At 40.5% G+C, this 18,805-nt stretch overlaps 1 protein-coding gene across 11 annotated transcripts in view; it reads left to right on the forward strand.

Annotated features, from left to right (window-relative positions):
- Positions 1-17,292, forward strand: part of DNAJC5 (DnaJ heat shock protein family (Hsp40) member C5) — a 64,856-nt gene extending 47,564 nt beyond the window's left edge. For all 11 annotated transcript variants that reach the window (XM_075900994.1, XM_075900996.1, XM_075900997.1 and 8 more), the window contains 4 exons: positions 3,230-3,347; positions 5,884-6,097; positions 8,551-8,722; positions 9,981-17,292. In XM_075900994.1, coding sequence (XP_075757109.1) covers positions 3,241-3,347; positions 5,884-6,097; positions 8,551-8,722; positions 9,981-10,084 — 597 coding nt within the window. In that variant the 5' untranslated portion in view covers positions 3,230-3,240 and the 3' untranslated portion in view covers positions 10,085-17,292. The remainder of the gene's footprint in view (positions 1-3,229; positions 3,348-5,883; positions 6,098-8,550; positions 8,723-9,980) is intronic.
- Positions 17,293-18,805: the final 1,513 nt, after the last annotated feature.

The raw sequence follows: 18,805 nt of genomic DNA on the forward strand, positions 1-18,805 counted from the left end.
GTTGAGAATTCTGTTTTCCTGTTTGCCAGTGAAACAGTCATGTGTTAGTGCATGAATGAAGCAAATCTGTTGGATAAAGTGGTACCCTTTTTTACGTAGTCACTTTTTTCCCCCCTAATGGTAACTGTATACCTAACCATTTGAAATTCTAATCCGATAGTAAGCAGCTTTGAAATGTCTGAGGTCATAAAGCAGTTATGCTGCATTCAGATTTGAATAATATAACCGTTTAAGCCAGGGGTTCCCAAACTTTTTGACACGGGGACCAGTAAATCCATTCACGAACTTTTGGAGTATCGGTAACATTCATTTGCATATTCATTAATAAAATGACTATTTAAATAAGTTGTTTCTGGTCCTTCAAAAGCCCCCACTGCCAGCTTTAGCAAAGCTTTTGATATGGTCACCCACAATATTCTTGCCAGCAAGTTAAGGAATATGGATTGGATAAATGGACTGTAAGACAGACAGAAAGCTGGTTAGACCAGGGTTTCCCAAACTTTTTACTTTAGTTGGAACTCTTTTTTCCATACTGTTTTTTGCAGCCCAAATATATAAACACACAAAAAACAAACTGAGAAAATACCAGACATATAACGTATCTGGTATTTTCTCATTAGGTTTTATTACTAGATGTATCAGTTTGTAGTTTCGAACTGCCTGGCTGGTAAATGTGCTCAGACTGCATGAGTGTGTCTACCAGTCAGACAGTTTACAACTACTCGAGGGGGCGGGTGTGTGGGGGGGGGCACAATAGAATCCCTGGGCCGGACTCATTCGTGCTTTGTGGGGAGGGGGACAGCGCCCCGAGATCCGCATATGGCCGGGTCAGTCCCGCTCCCCGCCAGCCGATTCGCTCCCCCCACTGCGCCTCTGGCCAGCCCCTCTTCCCCCAATCCCCTCCTGGACAGCCAGTTCTCCCCTGCTTCTCCTCTTAATCTCCCTTGGCCAGTCCTGCTGCCCACATCCATCCCTGCTTCCAGCGGCTGCTTCTCTTCCCCCCCATTCCCCCCAACTGTTATCTTCCCCAGCCAGCTCCCTACCCCCGACCTCGTACCCCTTGGCATCCCTGCTTCCACCAGCCCCCCAATCTCTCATGGACAGTCCCGATGCCCCAGGCAAGCCCTGCTTCCAGCAGCCGCTTCTCCTCTTCTACTCCTCCCAATCTCCCCTTTCCAGCTCTGCTTCCGCAGGGTCTCCCCTCCTCCTCCTCCTCCCTCCCCCCTCCAACCTCTCCTAGCTATGCATCTGCTGGGAGCCAGAAGATCCAGCTGCAGACTCCGCCTAGGCTGGCCAAGGGCTTGGGGGACCCAGTGCCACACAGGCACTCCAGGAGCCTGGAACACTCTGGCAACACTCTGCTGAGGCCCGGTACTTTTTTCCTGTGGCCTGGTGCCGGGCCGCGGCCCATAGCTTGGGAAACACTGGTTTAAACAATTGCACTCTTGAATTTTGCACTTCAACTTAGTTTTTCCCAAAAACTGTTAATAGTATTTTAATTCTGATTAAACAAACATTTGATTGTCAGAAGAAACCTTCAGTGCAGTAATTCTCAGCTAACTAATATTTTTATGGTGGACTGGGTGACTGAGCACAGATAATGAGGTACAGGATCTTTTGTTTCTAGATCACTTGCTGAATACAACCCAGATTTGATAGCGGTTGAAAATTCTCTAATGGCTGTTTGCTAACATGAGCCAAAAGGGGTGTTGGGTTTGTGGCAAAACCACCATCAGAACTGTAAACCTGACTGGTTATCTCAGTGAAGGCGCCATGAATTTAATGCACAAGAAGTTTGAGTGCTCCCAGCTATATTTGTATATGTGAGCCAGAGTGAGGATTGACATACATGGTTGAAATGGTGTGGTGAAACTTACATTGCACTATGTGTACTGTGGGTGACCAGAGGAATGCCTCTGTTCAGTGCTGTTAATCTGGCACCTTTACTTATCTTGGTTAAGTGAAGTTTAAAGAATTTTATTACAGGGCATCTCCGCTGTACATCCAAGATTTGTTCCAGAAAAGGTGGATGTAAAGTGGGAAATTTTGCGCAACATAAGAGCAGGGAATAGGAGGACTTCTAACCCATCAGTTCCTACAAGCATCAGTGACATTGGTGTGGAACCGATGTATACTGGGGTGACATAGAGCTGCTCTATATTTGTGTTACCATAGTGCCTAGGAGCTCTAGTCATGGACCTTGATTCCATTGTGCTAGGCACCTTACAGAACAAAATAATGGTCTCAGCACATAAGCTGCTTAATCGTTGTCATTGTTTGTAGGCTTTGTGGAAAAGGAGAGTGTTGAAGTGGTATTCGAAGGAGACTAATGCTGTTTTATGGATGTTTAATATATGCACATCAGCTGTTTACCGGAACTAGATTCAGGGTTCGGTAACATTTGACTTGTTCTATTTTGTTTCCTGGATTAGAAATAAATGTTTAAGTAGAGTTGCATAAATGTTCTATCATAATATTTATGCTGATCTTCAGCTTCTAATTTTTCCTACTTCCAGGAATGTGTGGTTGTTTTTTTGAATAGTCTGGATTCATCCTTATAGTTTTCGTTATTTTTCACTGAGGGCATGTCTACACTGCACACTTATTTCAAAATAAGCTATTCTGGAAGAAATACTCTGAAATAGCTTATTTTGAAATAGTATGTCTACACTACAGGGAAGCCTCAAAATCATTCTGAGGCAGGCTTCCGTAACGGGGACATGTGACCTCGATTTAGAGCCCCAGGTGGCACTGGGGAGTAATTAGTCTGAATAGCCCTAGGGAGGAGGTATTTTGAAATAGCAGCAGTGGAGCGTCCATACTACTTCTATTCCAAAATAGCTGTTTCAGAATAGTCGTTATTCCTCGTGGAATGAGATTTACAGACGTTGGAATAAAAGCCGTCCGTTATTTCGAGTTTATTTTGAAATAACAGAATTGCTGTGTAAATACTTGCATTATTTCTGAATAATGGCAAAATAACACTGTTGTGTAGATGCACCCTGAAAGCACAAAGCTGCAAGATCTATGAAAGCAAGGTAAATTGCTTTGTTTGGAATGTCTAGCATCTCTTAAAAACCCACTTATTTTTTAAAGAAAAGATTAAGTTCATATAACAGCTCTAGTAAGGTTGGCAATTGGTAGGGACTTTGGTTATAAGCATCTTTGTTTTAGATGTGATTTTTCAGTAGCTCTGTCCTAATGCATGTTTTCCCCCTTCCTCACTCAGGTTAGTTCAGGATGGCAGACCAGAGGCAACGTTCGCTGTCTACCTCCGGAGAATCATTGTACCACGTCCTAGGACTGGACAAGAATGCCACTTCTGATGATATTAAAAAGTCATACAGGTAAAGGTTCAGTTGTCTGGGTTCTGACACTTCACAGAGCATGTTTGCTAATCTTTCCAGGTTGTCCGAATATCATGTTCAGTGTGTTATGTAGGCTGTGCTTATATATATATATATATATATATATATATATATATATATATATATATATATATATATATATATATAAAATCAGTACACCTTTCGAGAGAGGCTCTCTGCACTGAAAACATCTATTTCTATCTTGTGTCAACTGGGCAAGTGTGTGTTTCATATAAATTGAAACATGCTAACGTGTTTGTTTAGGCAAGTGTGTTAAGAGTTCAAGTCTTAGCCTAGAACTTCTGCAGTTTCTTGCCAGCACAAAAAGAAGCGTAATTGTGTACTGTTCCTTCTGTGTCCGTTCATGTCTAGTTCCCTGAGCAGAGGAACAGGCATTGACTATACAAATGATGTATATTAACTTGTATCGGCAGTATATTTCAGTATCTGTAAAAATAGTGCACATTTTTTCATACTAAACTTGAAACTGATTTTTTTTTAAGATCCAGGTTTGACTTTCAACCTTAAACCTGAAACTCTTTGCATTGTTCCATTGTTCAATCTTTTTGCGGGGGGCAGAGGGAAGAATCGCAATAATGTTCTTGTGTAATTGCTACTCATAAATATTGTGCTACTGTGCCATACGGTTAGTTAAATAATGGCAGTGGTTTGAACATTACACTAGGGGTCAGTAGTGATCTTTGCTTGTGGATGCTCTTGAAAGAAAATAGTTTTCCTTTTATTTTTGTTTTTTTTTTCAAAAAGGCACAATTAAAATCTGTTCTTTATTATAATAATAATATTATGGTGAAGGTAAAAGATGACCCACAAGTATCCAAAGATTAGATAAAGCGATCTCAAAATTAATTGAAATTGGAGGCAATAAAAGCTATAAGCCTATCACACAACTTTTACCTTACTGGGAAAATGGCAAACAGTTATTCTTAGTGATCACCTACTTAGATTTGCTAAGGAAAATGAACCCGCTTTTGTATTTTGTTTTACACACTCTTTGTGACCACATTCTTCCTGCACTGTTCATGCTTATAAAGTTGAGACTTATTCCCTCATTTCATTCCTCTAGAAAAGCAAACCTCTTCCCCAGCCTCACTATGCAATGATGGTTTCATATGAATGATAAAGTAATCTGTATTAAACTACAGAGCACTGTGTAGTGAAGACATCTGCCAACTCCTTTGCTGTCCCATGGATTTCTTATAGTGTTTACGTATAGGTAATGGGAAATTTAGCTTTATGCAGTATAAAGATGCAGGAGTAAGTCGTCTTTGTAAATTGGAACATCTGATATATCATGCTAAATATAAAATCTGTGTCTTCATTGGGACTACGGTATTACTGGTGGCAGTAGAAAGTAGACCCCCAGTTTACATTTTCATTTCTAGGGTCAGAGTTTCTAGTGCATGCTTATCTTAGATGTGCAAAAACTCTGGTATTTGTGTATGTCGAGATTTGGGTTCCAGCTTTCATTTTTCATGTGCCTATCCAGGTATTTCCACACCTAAGTATAGCCCATGCAAATTGCATACAGACTTTTCCATGCATATTTTTGAAAATTTAGCAACTAATTTAAGGTCCCATGTGGCACATTTCTGTAGCAAATTAAACAACCATTTCCCCTCACCACAAAAAACCGTGAAGGATAGTTTAGTAGCATTACCTTAATTTTGTACCGAAGAATTACAGTGGCTCAAATCAAGTATGTGAGGTGATTTTCTTGTCAATTCTATTAATAGGGTATTTACCAGGGTTTTTTTCAGAGATTGTTTTTGTTCCAAGTGTCTGAACTTTCAAATTTAGAGAGCACTTGACTATCAGACGAACCTTTAGTTCCCAAATTCAGTGCCCTCAACAGATTATATACATTTCCAGATCCACTGTAGCCATGTTGCCGAAACATTCATGGAGTCTTTACTGATTATGTGACATCTGGTAACTGGGAACATTAATGCTATCACAAGTACATCTTGAACTGAACAGTAGTTTTTCTGCACAATAATTTCAGCACTGACCCCAAATACTTGTCAGTTCTATTTTTAGTTTGCTAGACATTGCAGGTTCAGTATGGCAGCATTGTCAAATGTGGCTTTCAGAACCAGGTCACAGGTTTGTTGCACTTTCTAAATGGTTAAATATGTCCCTTCAATTGGAGCATTGCTACTCAGAACTGAGCAGTACAAATTGCTGGATCAGATGAGCAGAGAAGAGAGCTTCCTTCGTCTTTGTACTGAAGTCTCAATCTGAAACTGACCCCGTGAACTCTATTAGACTAGTGGGTTAGATCATGTAGAAAGATTGATTTTGTTACCATCTAAAGGAGACTTGGGGGCACTAGAATGGCACAAGTGAAGTAAATCTTAACTTTGTAAATACTCTTGCCTGAGACTGGAGAGCATGTCTGATTTGATGGGTGGCAGGATGGACAGCTCAATCTATCCATTGTAGCAGGATGAATTGCAAAAAAGCAGCTGAGATTTTATTTTTCCCAACTCCACAGGAAACTTGCATTGAAATATCATCCTGATAAGAACCCAGATAATCCAGAGGCTGCAGATAAATTTAAAGAGATCAACAATGCACATGCAATATTGACTGATGCCACAAAACGAAACATTTATGATAAGTATGGGTCCTTGGGTCTGTATGTAGCAGAGCAGTTTGGAGAGGAGAATGTGAACACATACTTCGTCCTGTCCAGCTGGTGGGCAAAGGTAAATGAAGATTTCTTTGCACTTATTCTGAAGAGATGCTTAGCCATTCAATAAGGAACTATACTGCTATTGATAATTGGATATTTATGCTCTTTTATTTAATGTTTGATATTTCTAGCACCTATCCATAGCTCTAGACAGTGCCCAACATTTAAAACATCTTTTTATACAATCTTTGATTTATCAACTTTCCAGTTACAAGTTCCAATTAATACTCTCCCACAAAAACTGTACCCCAAGGACAGTCATTTAACAGAATCAGACCTCTGTCATCCTCCAGTTTCTGTTGCCTGTGAACCCTTACCCTCCCTAAATGATTAAGAGAGAAAATCAGATTAGTAGCATGACCAGGAAGACTAACAAATGTGAGCTCTCATAGACCAATAAAGGAAGCACATTCAAAAGCTGAGGATCTTCTCACAGAGAATGCCCTCCCATTTGCATGGAGGTCTCTAGCTTAGGTACCTGCATTGATCTGAACTGTGATAATGTGCTCAAGGAAAGAAAGGTGGTCCTTCAAGCAACAGGTTCCAAAACATTTTAAGGCTTAATAGATTACATCAAGCACTTTGATAACAGCCCAGAAATGTATGGCTCTGCATATTGGTGGTGTGCGCTTCCTGAGAGTGCAGATGATGCTGTTCAGAAGCAATCTTGATCTTCCACAAGGTCTTTATGTGCTACCGCAGGTAGAGCCTATCACAGTAATCTGAGTGACAAATGCACAGACAGCAGTAACCAATTCTGTGTCATAGTGAGACGCTGATTAAAATGGTGTTGGGGGGAAGGGAGGAGTTTTTATTTATTTTTTTATTTTTTTAAGCAACAGCTGCTATTAGATTGTATAAAACCATCCCAGGCCTAATATGTTCCAAGATTATAAACAGGCTAGCTCGCTATAAGTGTTCCCATTTTCTTCCTCAACAGCCATCATTGCTTCAGCCAGTTTGCCCTTGTCCTCTTTTCAATTTCATAGATGATGGATTATTTATTTATTCTGCTGCACCCTACCAGTTCTGATGTAATGGGAGCAGAGCTGAATATTATCATTGTAGTGAATAACACTGTGGCTCATGTTTCCTCCAGAACTCTCTTAATAGTCTCTCATACACATCGAACAGGAGGTGTAATAAATATTATGCGGAGAGTTTCTGGGAATAAATGTTGCCAGTGCCGAAGAATCTTTGTATTTTACTTGATCCTGGTTTTATCTTGCTGCACTCAGTTGCATTTTTGAGTTCTCTTGCAACTGAGATTTTTAGTAGTCAGGTCTGTAAAGTGTTTAAAAGAAAATGAGATGAGTTATGTATAATCTAAATCATCCTCTCTCTTTTTGGGGGGGTGGAGAGATGTCACATCCAAATGTGTCATGAGTAATTAAATTTCTTAGAAACCACACCTATTCTTTGGAAATCCAAACTCTTCTAGCTCATTATACTTGAGTACGGTGACATCACTTACCATTCTACAAATCTGACTAAGACTGTTTCCTGGTCTTTTTTTTTATTCAGGCATTGAAAAGGTTTTCCTGCGTAGTTGCCAACACCTTCATCTCATGACTCCTTTGGAGCGAGAAAATAGTTGTATCACTAATGGATCAGTGACTGGATAATTGGCTGAAATAAAAGAACCTCCAAGGTAGCAGTGCAGAAAGATTTGCACTTTACCATCAGTGGATGCCACTGTGAACACCCATAGGTGTCTGGTGAAGGGCAAGAGGAAACAAATTCCTATTAATATTTTGTGAGTGAGTCTTAGCATTCTCTGCTCCTTAGGGTGCTGCTGAAAGAGTAGCTCAAGATAACCCAGTTTCAGGAATTTCTTCGGGATGCAGTGTTCTGTTCTAAACAATATGAGATTCTTACCTTTAGATGGTTCTGCTTTTTCCCTCTGCAGCCTGACCCTAGGCCTTCTCAGGAGAGGAATTGGAAAGAAGAAATACTTTTCATTAGCTTCAGGGGGTAGCCAAGTTAGTCTATACAGGATAAAAACAACAAATAGTGTGGTAGCACTTTAAAGACTTACAAAACATGTAGGTGGTGGTATGAGCTTCCGTGGGCACAGCCCACTTCTTCAGATGACCAGAGGATGAAGTGGGCTGTGCCCACGGAAGCTCATGATGCCATCTACATGTTTTGTTATTTTTCAGTCGCTTTGCCACAGTGCTTTTCCTCGAGTTGCTCTTCATGTTTATCCAATCCCTCTCAGCAGCCCAGTGCTCACACTGGACTAGAATGTTTATGGCTGTTACTGCATATTCATATTTGTTTGATTCTATTCCAGTGAGGAGTCATATGTCCAAAGCAGCAGGATCTCTGCTTAAATAATTAACCCATTTAAACTGACCTTTTGCTGTAGTGAGAACTCTAGGTTAGGTAATGGGAGCTACCACTTTGTTAGAAGATGCAGCTTACATGTTGTGTGTATTCTTTCTCTTCCTCTCTTCTCTGCAGGCCCTGTTTGTGTTCTGTGGGCTCATCACAGGTTGCTACTGCTGTTGCTGTCTGTGTTGCTGCTGTAACTGTTGCTGTGGAAAGTGTAAACCTAAACCTCCTGAAGGCAGTGAACAGGAATACTATGTATCTCCAGAGGACTTGGAGGCACAGTTACAGTCGGACGAAAGGGGTAAGTCTCATTTACAGCAGGTAAGAAATAGGCCACTGGAGATGGAGAAGCTGAAGTAATAAACCCACCAGATTCTTGTGCTTATGTATAGTCGTTCACACCTGCAGCACATTTAAGTTAAGAGCAACTTTGCATACTGCCTCAGGTATGTGGGAAGAAGGCTGCTTTCCCAGATAAGTGTATTCAGTATGATCAATGAACAAGAAATCTGAGTTTTCCTTTAAAGATTGTCTATTGTTACAAACCCTGCATTCCATTCACGTTTTCTAACTGATGCATCAGCTGCTGGATTACGTGCTGCACTTTTCTCAAATTATGGGTAGAGTGACCATCCCTCAGGCTCCTAATTCCTCTATAGAGTCCAGCTGCCTTGGAGCTATGGGGAGAATGATCTGCTGCTTTTATGCTGCTTTGCAGCCTCGTCCCCGTGCTGGTCCCAAACTCTTCTCCTACCCAATTCCCACAGATCACCTCTAGGCTTAGAGAGGGCAACAAAGTAGCTGGTTGCTTATCTTGCTTATCTCTCAGTGACAGGCCAAAGATCCTATCGGCTTAGCAAGTGAAAATATTATTTCAGTCTTTACATAGTTCCATGCAATGATAAGTGAAACTTATGTCTGTGAGGCAAGCAAATGATTTTGAGTTAAAAGGAAACCGCTTGAGTTTGTTTTGGTTCACTTGGGGCATGTTTACACAGCAGGGCAAAAGTCGAATTAAGCTATGCAACTTCAGCTATGTCAGTTGCGTAGCTGAAGTTGAAATAGCTTAATTCGGCTTTTGGTGCTTTCTACGCAGCAGGAAGTTGAAAGAACAACACTTTCCCTTTGACTTTCCTTACTCCTTGTGAAATGAGGGTTTCAGGAGTTGGAGTAAAGTCCTCCAGCTCGCCATTATTTCAAAATAATGGCTTGCTGTGTGTACACACTTTGTTAAATAACACTGCTGTGTAGACATACCCTCCGTCTGGACTGTAATGCTTTTAAGAGGGAAAGCAGTAATAGCTGCTTTATGCATGGCTGGCTCTTCATTGGTAAATTAAAAAATGCCATCCCTTCAAATAATATACCTAGTACGCAGGTGTTGTCTCATCTGATTTGATATCTGACTGGAGAATAATGAATTCATAGTGCTTCAGAAGAGAGGCATGTGGGAGAGTATTGTTGGTACTGTCCTTGGGCAGCGTGACTGCCTGCTACTTGCCAAAAATTCATGGAAACTGTTTTCCCCAATGCAATAAAACGTTGCTTTCCCTTTTCAGAGGCTGCAGACACACCCATTGTGATACAACCAGCATCAGCCACAGAGACGACCCAGCTCACAACTGACTCTCACCCCAGCTACCACACTGATGGATTTAACTAAGTTAAGGAAATGCTGATTGAGAACGGATAATTATATACATGGCCAATTCAACACTAGAATCATGAACATTAGAAATAGCAAATGGGGAGGGGGAAAAGGTTTTGCCAGAGTAAGAAGGCAGCCTCCAATCTGCCGAGAATATTTTGTAATCCCTTGAGCCTTTTGTCACCTTCAGTGTCGTATCTTGATGATACATGAAGTGCTGTAGCATGCAGTATTTAAAGCAGTTTAGCTATGGTCTTATTTGTTTTTGTTTTTTGTTTTTATAGCATGTATGGAGTTACGTTAAATGTCTGTGTTATGTATTGAGGAATTTTCACAATAAGGTGTGATGGAGACATTCTGCATTTTAAGCAGTAGTACCAGCCTAAAAAAGATCTTTTAAAGAGTGAGTAAAATCAGTCACACACAAGTTGCTCTGCTTCCATACAGTTGAACTGTAAAGATCTGAGAGTGCGACAAAGGTCTTAAGATCTTTGTTTTTAGCCCTTCCTGCCTTTCCCTACACCTCTGTCCAAGCAAGTTTACAATGCAAAGAACCAAAAAAGGCCAATGTATGGTAGGAATTCTTTAATGCTGATTTTCAGCATAAATAAAACTACCCTGGACATGCTTCCCTCATTTGTTTTTGCACTTCAGACATAAAATTTTCAGTCAGCTTCTATTTATGCATGATATGAGTTCTGATAGTATATGCTAATGTAGGTTGTGACAAAACCCAAATGTTACTAGAAAGATTTTATGGGCTTCTTTATTCATGCATAAACTGTTGCAGCATTCCTCTATGAAGTGTTTATAAACAGCTATTGCAGCTTCTTATTAGTGCATGACAATCTTAAAGTGAAGCTGATTAGTCTGTTTTCATTATGCAAATGAAGAAAACGTAGAAAGTAAACAAATAGCATCAATGGTGGAAAGCAAATTAGATTTTTAAAATTATCCTTTAATCATCTAAAATGCTATTAAGACTGCTAGGGACACTTGTTTTTTTTAAAATGCTCTTAACTTGACAATGTCCCTTGAACTTTCATGAACAACTTTTTGGAATGTGTAAATGGCTAAGAACAATGCACCTCATTTTGTGTTTATATTATATAAGTTTGCACATAGTATTTTGTTTAGATTTGTTTACTTAAACATTTTATTTTTCTTCACATAAATTATTATGGAAACTACTAAACAGTTTCCTGTACTTTCTTGAAATCAAATCATGTCTAGATATTTACAACTTGTGGTTTAATTTAAGAATTTTAGGTTTGCTCAGCTGTTACAGAAGCATTTATTTTTCAGCTAAATTGCTGGTATATTTTGCTTCTAATAAATTTTTCCTCGGAAAATGTTGAATAAAGATTGAGGAGTCACTAGTAAATATACACACACACACATACTCTCTCTTTCAAGCCCAGCAAGGTGACTGATAACCTTCCAGCCAACATTCCTTTTGGGATTCTTCCATGCTGCTTTTTCACAAGCCAGAGGCGTGAGTTTGGAGAAAGTACTTAGAACTGCTCAAGTGTCACTAGAGGAGAAGAGCCTGGGAACTGAGCTACGGCTTCTTGCCATAGCAGAGCAAAGCACTACCATTGGGTTTAACCTATCATAGTTTCTTTGTTATGGAAGATGGTGGCTTCTGCCTTGTCCAGCTGTACAAAAAATGTTCATGCAAATTTCTTTCACTACAACCTTGCACACAGTGAAAGTATGAAATTATTTAAAATCTCTGGTTTGGATTCCTGCCAGACTTTGACACACAATTCTTTAGCATTCTCCACACTAAATCAGGTTTTTTCTAAAAGTAGTTTATTCACCATAACTGCCAGGTGTCTGGACGCAATTGCATGCATGTAAGTCTGGGACAGGCAAAAGTGTGTTTTTTTGGCAATTTTGGATCTTGCTGCTGTGGTATCCAAAGGGAATCTGCAGCACTTAACAGATTTTAGATCGCTTAGTCATTTGAGCCATTTTCCCTCTGTAGCATATGGTTAAGGCTGATAGTCCTACAAACTTGGAGTTGCTTGAATGCTATTACCAGCGTATCTTGGGCAAACAGTGATTTACAGCTCTGCTCTTTGTTTTAGTATTTAGCATCAGGGAAAAAAAACTTGGTGCAGTCTCGATCAGTCACAATCTGATCTTAGGTCCTTGCTTAACTAAAGACTTGATTTAACCCCTTTGGATGGGGAGTAAATTTCCAGTTGAAAATTGGGGTCACAATGGCCTTTTATAGACTAATCCTGTACTTATGTTGTACTCCAGAGAACGTAAAGAGATATGTGCAAACTTAATTCCCTAGAATCTTACCAGCAAAGCAGCTTTTGTGATCTGAACATGTCAGTGAATTCCACTGGGCAAAAGTTAACTGTACTTTTAGCCACAGAGCTGACAGAAGGTCCTGGTAAAATGATGGAAAGACTTACACTTCAGGATATTTTTCCTTCCCCGGTTACTGGTCGAGAGCTACTAATGCAAACATCATTTCATTTGAATTGTCGCTTAATGTGAAGAAGTTGTGACTCCTTGTTTCAGGGATCCAAGTTACTTTTGATCTTTAGTTTTGAAATTTCCGATACTGTTTCTTAGTTTCTGTGGCACTTCATTTGCAACAGTAAAGTCATTGGGATGTTTCAGAGTGAGAGTGAATGCAGGAGGAGACTTTTAACTCTAGCTTCAAATTCCATGGAAGTCAGTTGTAAGAACTCACTGTATTCTTTGTAAACAGTGTAGGGGTCCTATGTACTTTTTAAATACAAGCTAATCTTAAAACAATGAAATTGCCGAAGATAAGAAAATGAAAGTTAAAGACGGCACCTCAATTATGATGCTGTTTGGAAAAAGCTATATGAGGATAAATTTAAGAGTGCACCACAGTGGCATTGGGGGGAGGGGAATAGACAAGATTCAGGCTGGTAACACATTTATATGTACTTCATAATCCACTACGGTCCATAATGTCCTCTTCCTTAATGACGTAACAAGACCCAGATTCAGAAAGTGCTAGCTTCCTTTCAGCGGTTGTGTCCACATCCATCTGCTGTAAATTAGCTGACCATGCATCGTTATATGTGGTTATATTATAAGAGATACCAGAATTCTGATCTCAGGACCTAATCCACTCCCTCTCTTACACTGGAAAGATTTCAGATATTACAAAGTAAGATTTGTTATAAGAGTCTCATCCTTGGATCTTTCCTAACTTCTCAGTTTTTATATGAAACATGGTTATTTTAGTTGTAGTTTATTTTAAAAAAAAGATTGTACTGTATTATGTAACCAGAAGACTTGAGTTATCCAGTCTTTTTATTCATCTTTGTTTCATTTAAAAAGGGGCCCTGTCACTAAACTGTCCACATTTATTTTCAATTGACTCATATATTATACACAGGCATCCTGAGCTCTAAAACTACTACATGCACTTTTATAGTTACAGAATAGCCAAGCTTTGTACACACCTCGTGAATACAGAATGTGGTGGTAACTAGTGGTTCCTTCGCTAAAATCTTGCAATGCTAAGGAGCAGCAAGCATTTCCAGCTCCATGGGGCTGCACCAGAATTGACATGACAGCTTCACTGGGAGGCTCCAGCAGGCTCCAAAACCTGGAAAATAAAAAGAGAAGAGAACTTAAAAGGCCATTGTTACTGACTTGGATGCAGAATGTTTCCTTCTAAATGTTTAACTTAAGCAGCGTTATTCCATGTTAAATGTGTTGCCAGATTTAACTTGAACTTAAGGTTTTTTAAAAGTTACATTAATAAGAGAGATTTTCTGAGTTTCCTGGGGTCTTTGTTTAGCTTGTTCAGTTGTTCCCGTCTAGCTCATAAAATCTATACAAAGCACTAGCTCCTTTAGTAGATAGAAACGTAACCAATTGATCTCCACATGCTGGGTGAGATTTTTGAGACAGCCCAGTTTGGGATGTACCCTAATGACTGATCTTAAGGACCACTGACTTTACACGAATCCTAGAGAAGATTAAGTAAACAAAGCTGCTGCTTTCCATATGAGTGAATACTTAAAATACCATCCACTTTGCATAATGGCAGAACCGCCATTGAAGTAACTGGTGATAGATTTATTGTGACCCATTCTTTCTCTGGAAGTAGAAGTCCCCAAACTTCGTCTAGTGCAACAAACGACAAGTGAGAAACTTCACTTGAAGTGACTAATGGGGCACTGTGCCTGTTAAATGCCAGTTTAATTCCATTGGTAATGTATGTAGGAAGTTAACTATTTATCTGTATATACATTTGTTTATGTAAATGTCTTAATGGAATCTGATGATATGTAGACTTCTGCTAATTCCATGCAGTGACATTTTAGAGCCATATCTTTAGTCTTATTTTTGGGTTTGTAACATTTTTAAACTGCTTTAGATATTAGTGCTCAGTGTTTAAAATATATGATGCTCTTTGAAATTTAAATGTGCACAACCTGTTCAGAAGAATGGCGTTATTAATATGGTACTAGAAGATGAGACTAAGTGTGGTAGAGAGACTACAGTTTTTAAAACCCATCCTGTCAGAGCCTGTTTACACTATAGATGTAACTAAGCTAGAGAGCTGATTGAAGTTGGTTTCTGATCTATTTTACACAAGGGTCATTTTATGTAGTGCGCTGGGACCTGTGTGCCCTTTTATAGGGCTAGACTTTGATTAGTAGGCATGGACACCGGTCCTGAGTGGGGCACCCTGTTTCCATAACTAGTCCGTGTTCTTCGAATCTGTCTGATCCCCTTCAGTGTTCTTGACGTTTCCAAAAACATTAGGAAATGTGTCGTGCTGCAGTTTTCCCTGCCCGGTGCAACTGGATATTAGCTCAGCTTTTACAAGGGATCTTTGCTAGGTAAACTGATAGGCTTCTGCCGCTTTGCAATGCCTCCATATTGCTGGGCAGCCTGTATTCATCTCTGGGCGAGAACACCGAAACCCAGCTCCTCTGCAGATGGTTCTTGTGTGAGGTTGGTATGAACGGAGCATGCATTCCATTTGAATGCCACTTCTCCTATCTCTAGATGGAGCCTTTTCGTTTGTAGTGTGCCATTGAGCTTCTCCTACACTTTGAAAGAAATACCACTGCTGGCTTGGAAAGCTTAATTTTGTTGGCTATATGGGGAAGGGAAAAGTCAGGAAATCTTGCCAGTGTTCAAGTCCTGTGAGTGCTGATATTCTGTTTCACGTGCTGCATTGGGAGACTTGAGTGTAATATAAGTGAAATTACAAGCCTGAAGTCCTAGTTTCATTCCAAGAAGGTGCTTTCTCCAAAGTCCTGGCTACATTAGGGCAGCTGTTTCTCTTACCTGCCACGCCAAACTCCATAATTCAGAGACACAAATTTTCATTTGAAAGTAAAATGCCCATATTACATGCACCATCTTTTTATTGTGAGAGGGAAATGATAGGTATCAGACGGTTACATTACAGCTATGACCTAAATAGCTTCTTCCCTGCTACATTTTCACAGCCAACATTGTGCCCTTTTTGTGGGTGGATGATTGTTGATCATATTTTGTGTGCAGCAGTGGCTTCCAAAAGATTTAAAAACTGATTTGAAGCTTGTCAGCGGCTATTTGATTCTGTCCCATGAGACTGTGTGAAGCTGGTATGAGCCCGTTCTTGCTCTTCTTTAAACAAAAGAAATAAAAGCCAACAATAGCACAGAGGGTAAGGGCAGTCCTTGGAATGACTTCAACTTGTGTGGGCTGCTGTGAAGAGCCATCTTAAATATCAGTATGATAATCACTGGAGGTGTAACAAAATACATTGCTATTTTGTGATTTCGGTGCTGGTTTTGGCTACACTGTGCCCAGTGCATGGGCAGGGGGTCAATGTAGTTTGCAAATCTCAGAGGTCCAAACCTTGTGCTGTACGTATAGGATTGCAGGTTCGTGTGCATGTGTCTGTATGTGGGCGTGTGTATATTTATACAGCGTATATGCACTCAGTTCTTGCTGCTGTCTCTTTGGTGGTGTAACATGAAATTTGCCTCAACACTACTCTTATGAACTCTTGGACAGACAAGCCGAAGAAGTTAGTTTAGTGTGCCCAGAATCACCACTTCTCCTTTCAACTTCAGGAAAAAAGTAGATCTGCCAGTGAATGACAAGTGAAGGAAACGATGAAGGATCTTAGGGTATGAACAGAATTAGGTCAAGTGTTTAGAATAAGAATGTCATGCCATACACATAGGGGGAATTCTCTGTTTGTCCATAAAGTCTTCCCTCCTTGCTAGAATAATAAGATGCCTTTGCACTGTCTGGTTCAGTTACCCCAATTTTTGTTGCTTATAGACAGATTGAATTCAAAAGGGTGTCATGGAATTGTTGATGTTTTGTAAAATAAAACTAGCTTTTCAAAGCCCCTCTCCCTCCCCAGGGCCAAACTTCAAGTTACCACCAAATTACTTCTAGTTGTATTGGTTAGCGAAGGCCAAATGGCTGTTGCCTGGCACGATCACAAAGTACATGCGCAAGTCAGAGTTGGTTTTTCTTTTTGCTAATGGCAATCAGCCCAAATGTGAAAATCTGTAGGGATCAAGGAAGGCTCCTTTTGCTGCTTAAATGTTTGAAATGACGTTTGTTTCTGTCCCAATAGATGGACCTTCATATTTGCCAAGCTCAAAGAACTTTTGCTCTTGAGGTTTCCTTCTTTCGTGCATGTGCCACTTGCACCAATGGCTGTCATGCCATTCATTTCTCCACGTCCCCCCACCTCCTCCCGTGTGTTGGGGTAGGAGTGGAGAGGCTATTGGTTTGCTATGTCACTGAATCCAACACAGTTTGTTTTGCATGTGAGCAGTTCACGATGGGTTTGTCATATCGGCTGCTTACAAAGCCCATGAGAGCTGAAGATGGAATGAGAGAATGCATTTCACATTTGCACTGTATTTCAGCTCTGGTGGGGTGAGGGAAAAGCCCTTGTTTAAAAAATGCTAGCAATTGTAAAAACAATCAAAGGAGTAAAGCATCTGAAAAGCAATGATATATGTATAGACATATATATATATTTTGTTATGTAACTAAAGGACCATACTCTGAATTGTATGTAAGTACCTGTGGCTGTCTGGACTTTGTGGATTGTAACACTCGATACTACTGAGCTCCTGTACATAGATACGGTTCAAGCAGAAGGAATTATTTTATGTTTTAGCATGGTAACTTGTGCAATGTATGTCTCAATATAAACTAAAATAAAGGTTGCTAAATTATCTGAATCCACTGTTGTAAAATAAATGTTTTCAATGCAGAAACAGTTGTTTTGGCTTTTTCTTTCCATCTTTAATGCAGCCTTCTTGGGCTGTTGATGCATCACTTTGTCAGCCACAGCACAGAGGGTGTTAACCTAGCACCTTTGAGCACTTGTCTACCTCATGAACATCGTGCCACACTTAGTGGTTGCTACTCAGAGACTAGAATAGTAGGGGTGTTATAGGTTGGATTTCAGGTGGCGAGGGAGTTCTGCCTGTACTTGATTTCACTACAGGTTTTCCTATTACTTCAATGTGCACAGACCTGTTGGTTCTTGGCTTGTGTGAGTATTTAAATATCCTTGAAATAACCTGATTTAGGAATCCTATGCACTTGTTTCACAACTCTTCCTCACCTTTAACCCCCCAAAATTCTCCCACTTTTTTCTCCCATAACTCTACATCCAGAATCCATTGTGCTACATTCCTATGCAATGCAACATTGAATTTTAATTCCTTGACTCATACATGCAAAGAGTAGGCAAGTGTAAAATACACAGACAAATTTTCAAAAAGGGGGGGGGGGGGAAATGCAGCACCTCTTAAATGGCCAAAATTGTTGTATATTCTTGTAAAGCTTTGCTGATGTACAGCTGGTTTTCCTAGAATGACACATGAAAATAAACCCCCGACACATTTATTCTGATGCTTGTTTGTTTTTATGAATGATTTATACATATGCTCAGCTTGACATTCTGTTACTCTTAAAAGAACAGCTGTGAAGGCTTGTTCAGTTAATCTATAACAGGAGACCCTTTGAATAAACTGGAAACTATCATGCATCAGGTGAAGCCTGTACGTTTGCACATCAGCAAGGGCAAAGAATCCACAGGGTGTGGAAAACGAAGTCTGTGGGTCTAAGCACACTGAGAAGGGGAGGTTTCTTCTTCTAGCTTAAGTACCCACACTGAGAGCCTCTCAATCCTTTAATGTATTTATCCTCACTACACCCCTGGGCGTAGGACATTGCAATGATGTCTCAGCCGGCAGGGCTCTGCTCCCTGTCCTGTTTCTGCTCCCCTGGCAGCCAGTGGTGTTGCCTCCTGCTTCTTACCCATCAGCCCTGCTGCTCCTCTGTATCCCTCCCTGCGGGGCACAGGGAATCGGCCTCTGATCAGACCCCTCTGCTCACCAACAGCCTGGCCAGCCGGCTCCTGCCTGCTGCCTCTGGGCCCGTGCCCAGGAAAAGGCCAACCTTCCAGCCCTGAGTGCTGTCCAGGGAGAGCTGGGCCCAGCACATGCAAAGCCCACAGTATAGCGCTGGCATAAGGAAGTAGGGTTGCCAGGTGTCTGGTATTGACCTGGACCAGTGGTTCCCAAACATTTTGGCATCATGCCCCCCTTTTTGATTTTTGAAAAAAACCCTCATGCCCCCCCCCCCCCAAATAGCAGCAAAACTTGTTGAGCAAAAAAAAAAAAACCCTGAGCAGGGCAGCAAAACTTGATGGGGGGGGGGGGTGGGGGCTGGGTTGCCTCAGGT

Source organism: Pelodiscus sinensis, chromosome 18 (assembly GCF_049634645.1).
Source record: "Pelodiscus sinensis isolate JC-2024 chromosome 18, ASM4963464v1, whole genome shotgun sequence".
NCBI lineage: Eukaryota > Metazoa > Chordata > Testudines > Trionychidae > Pelodiscus > Pelodiscus sinensis.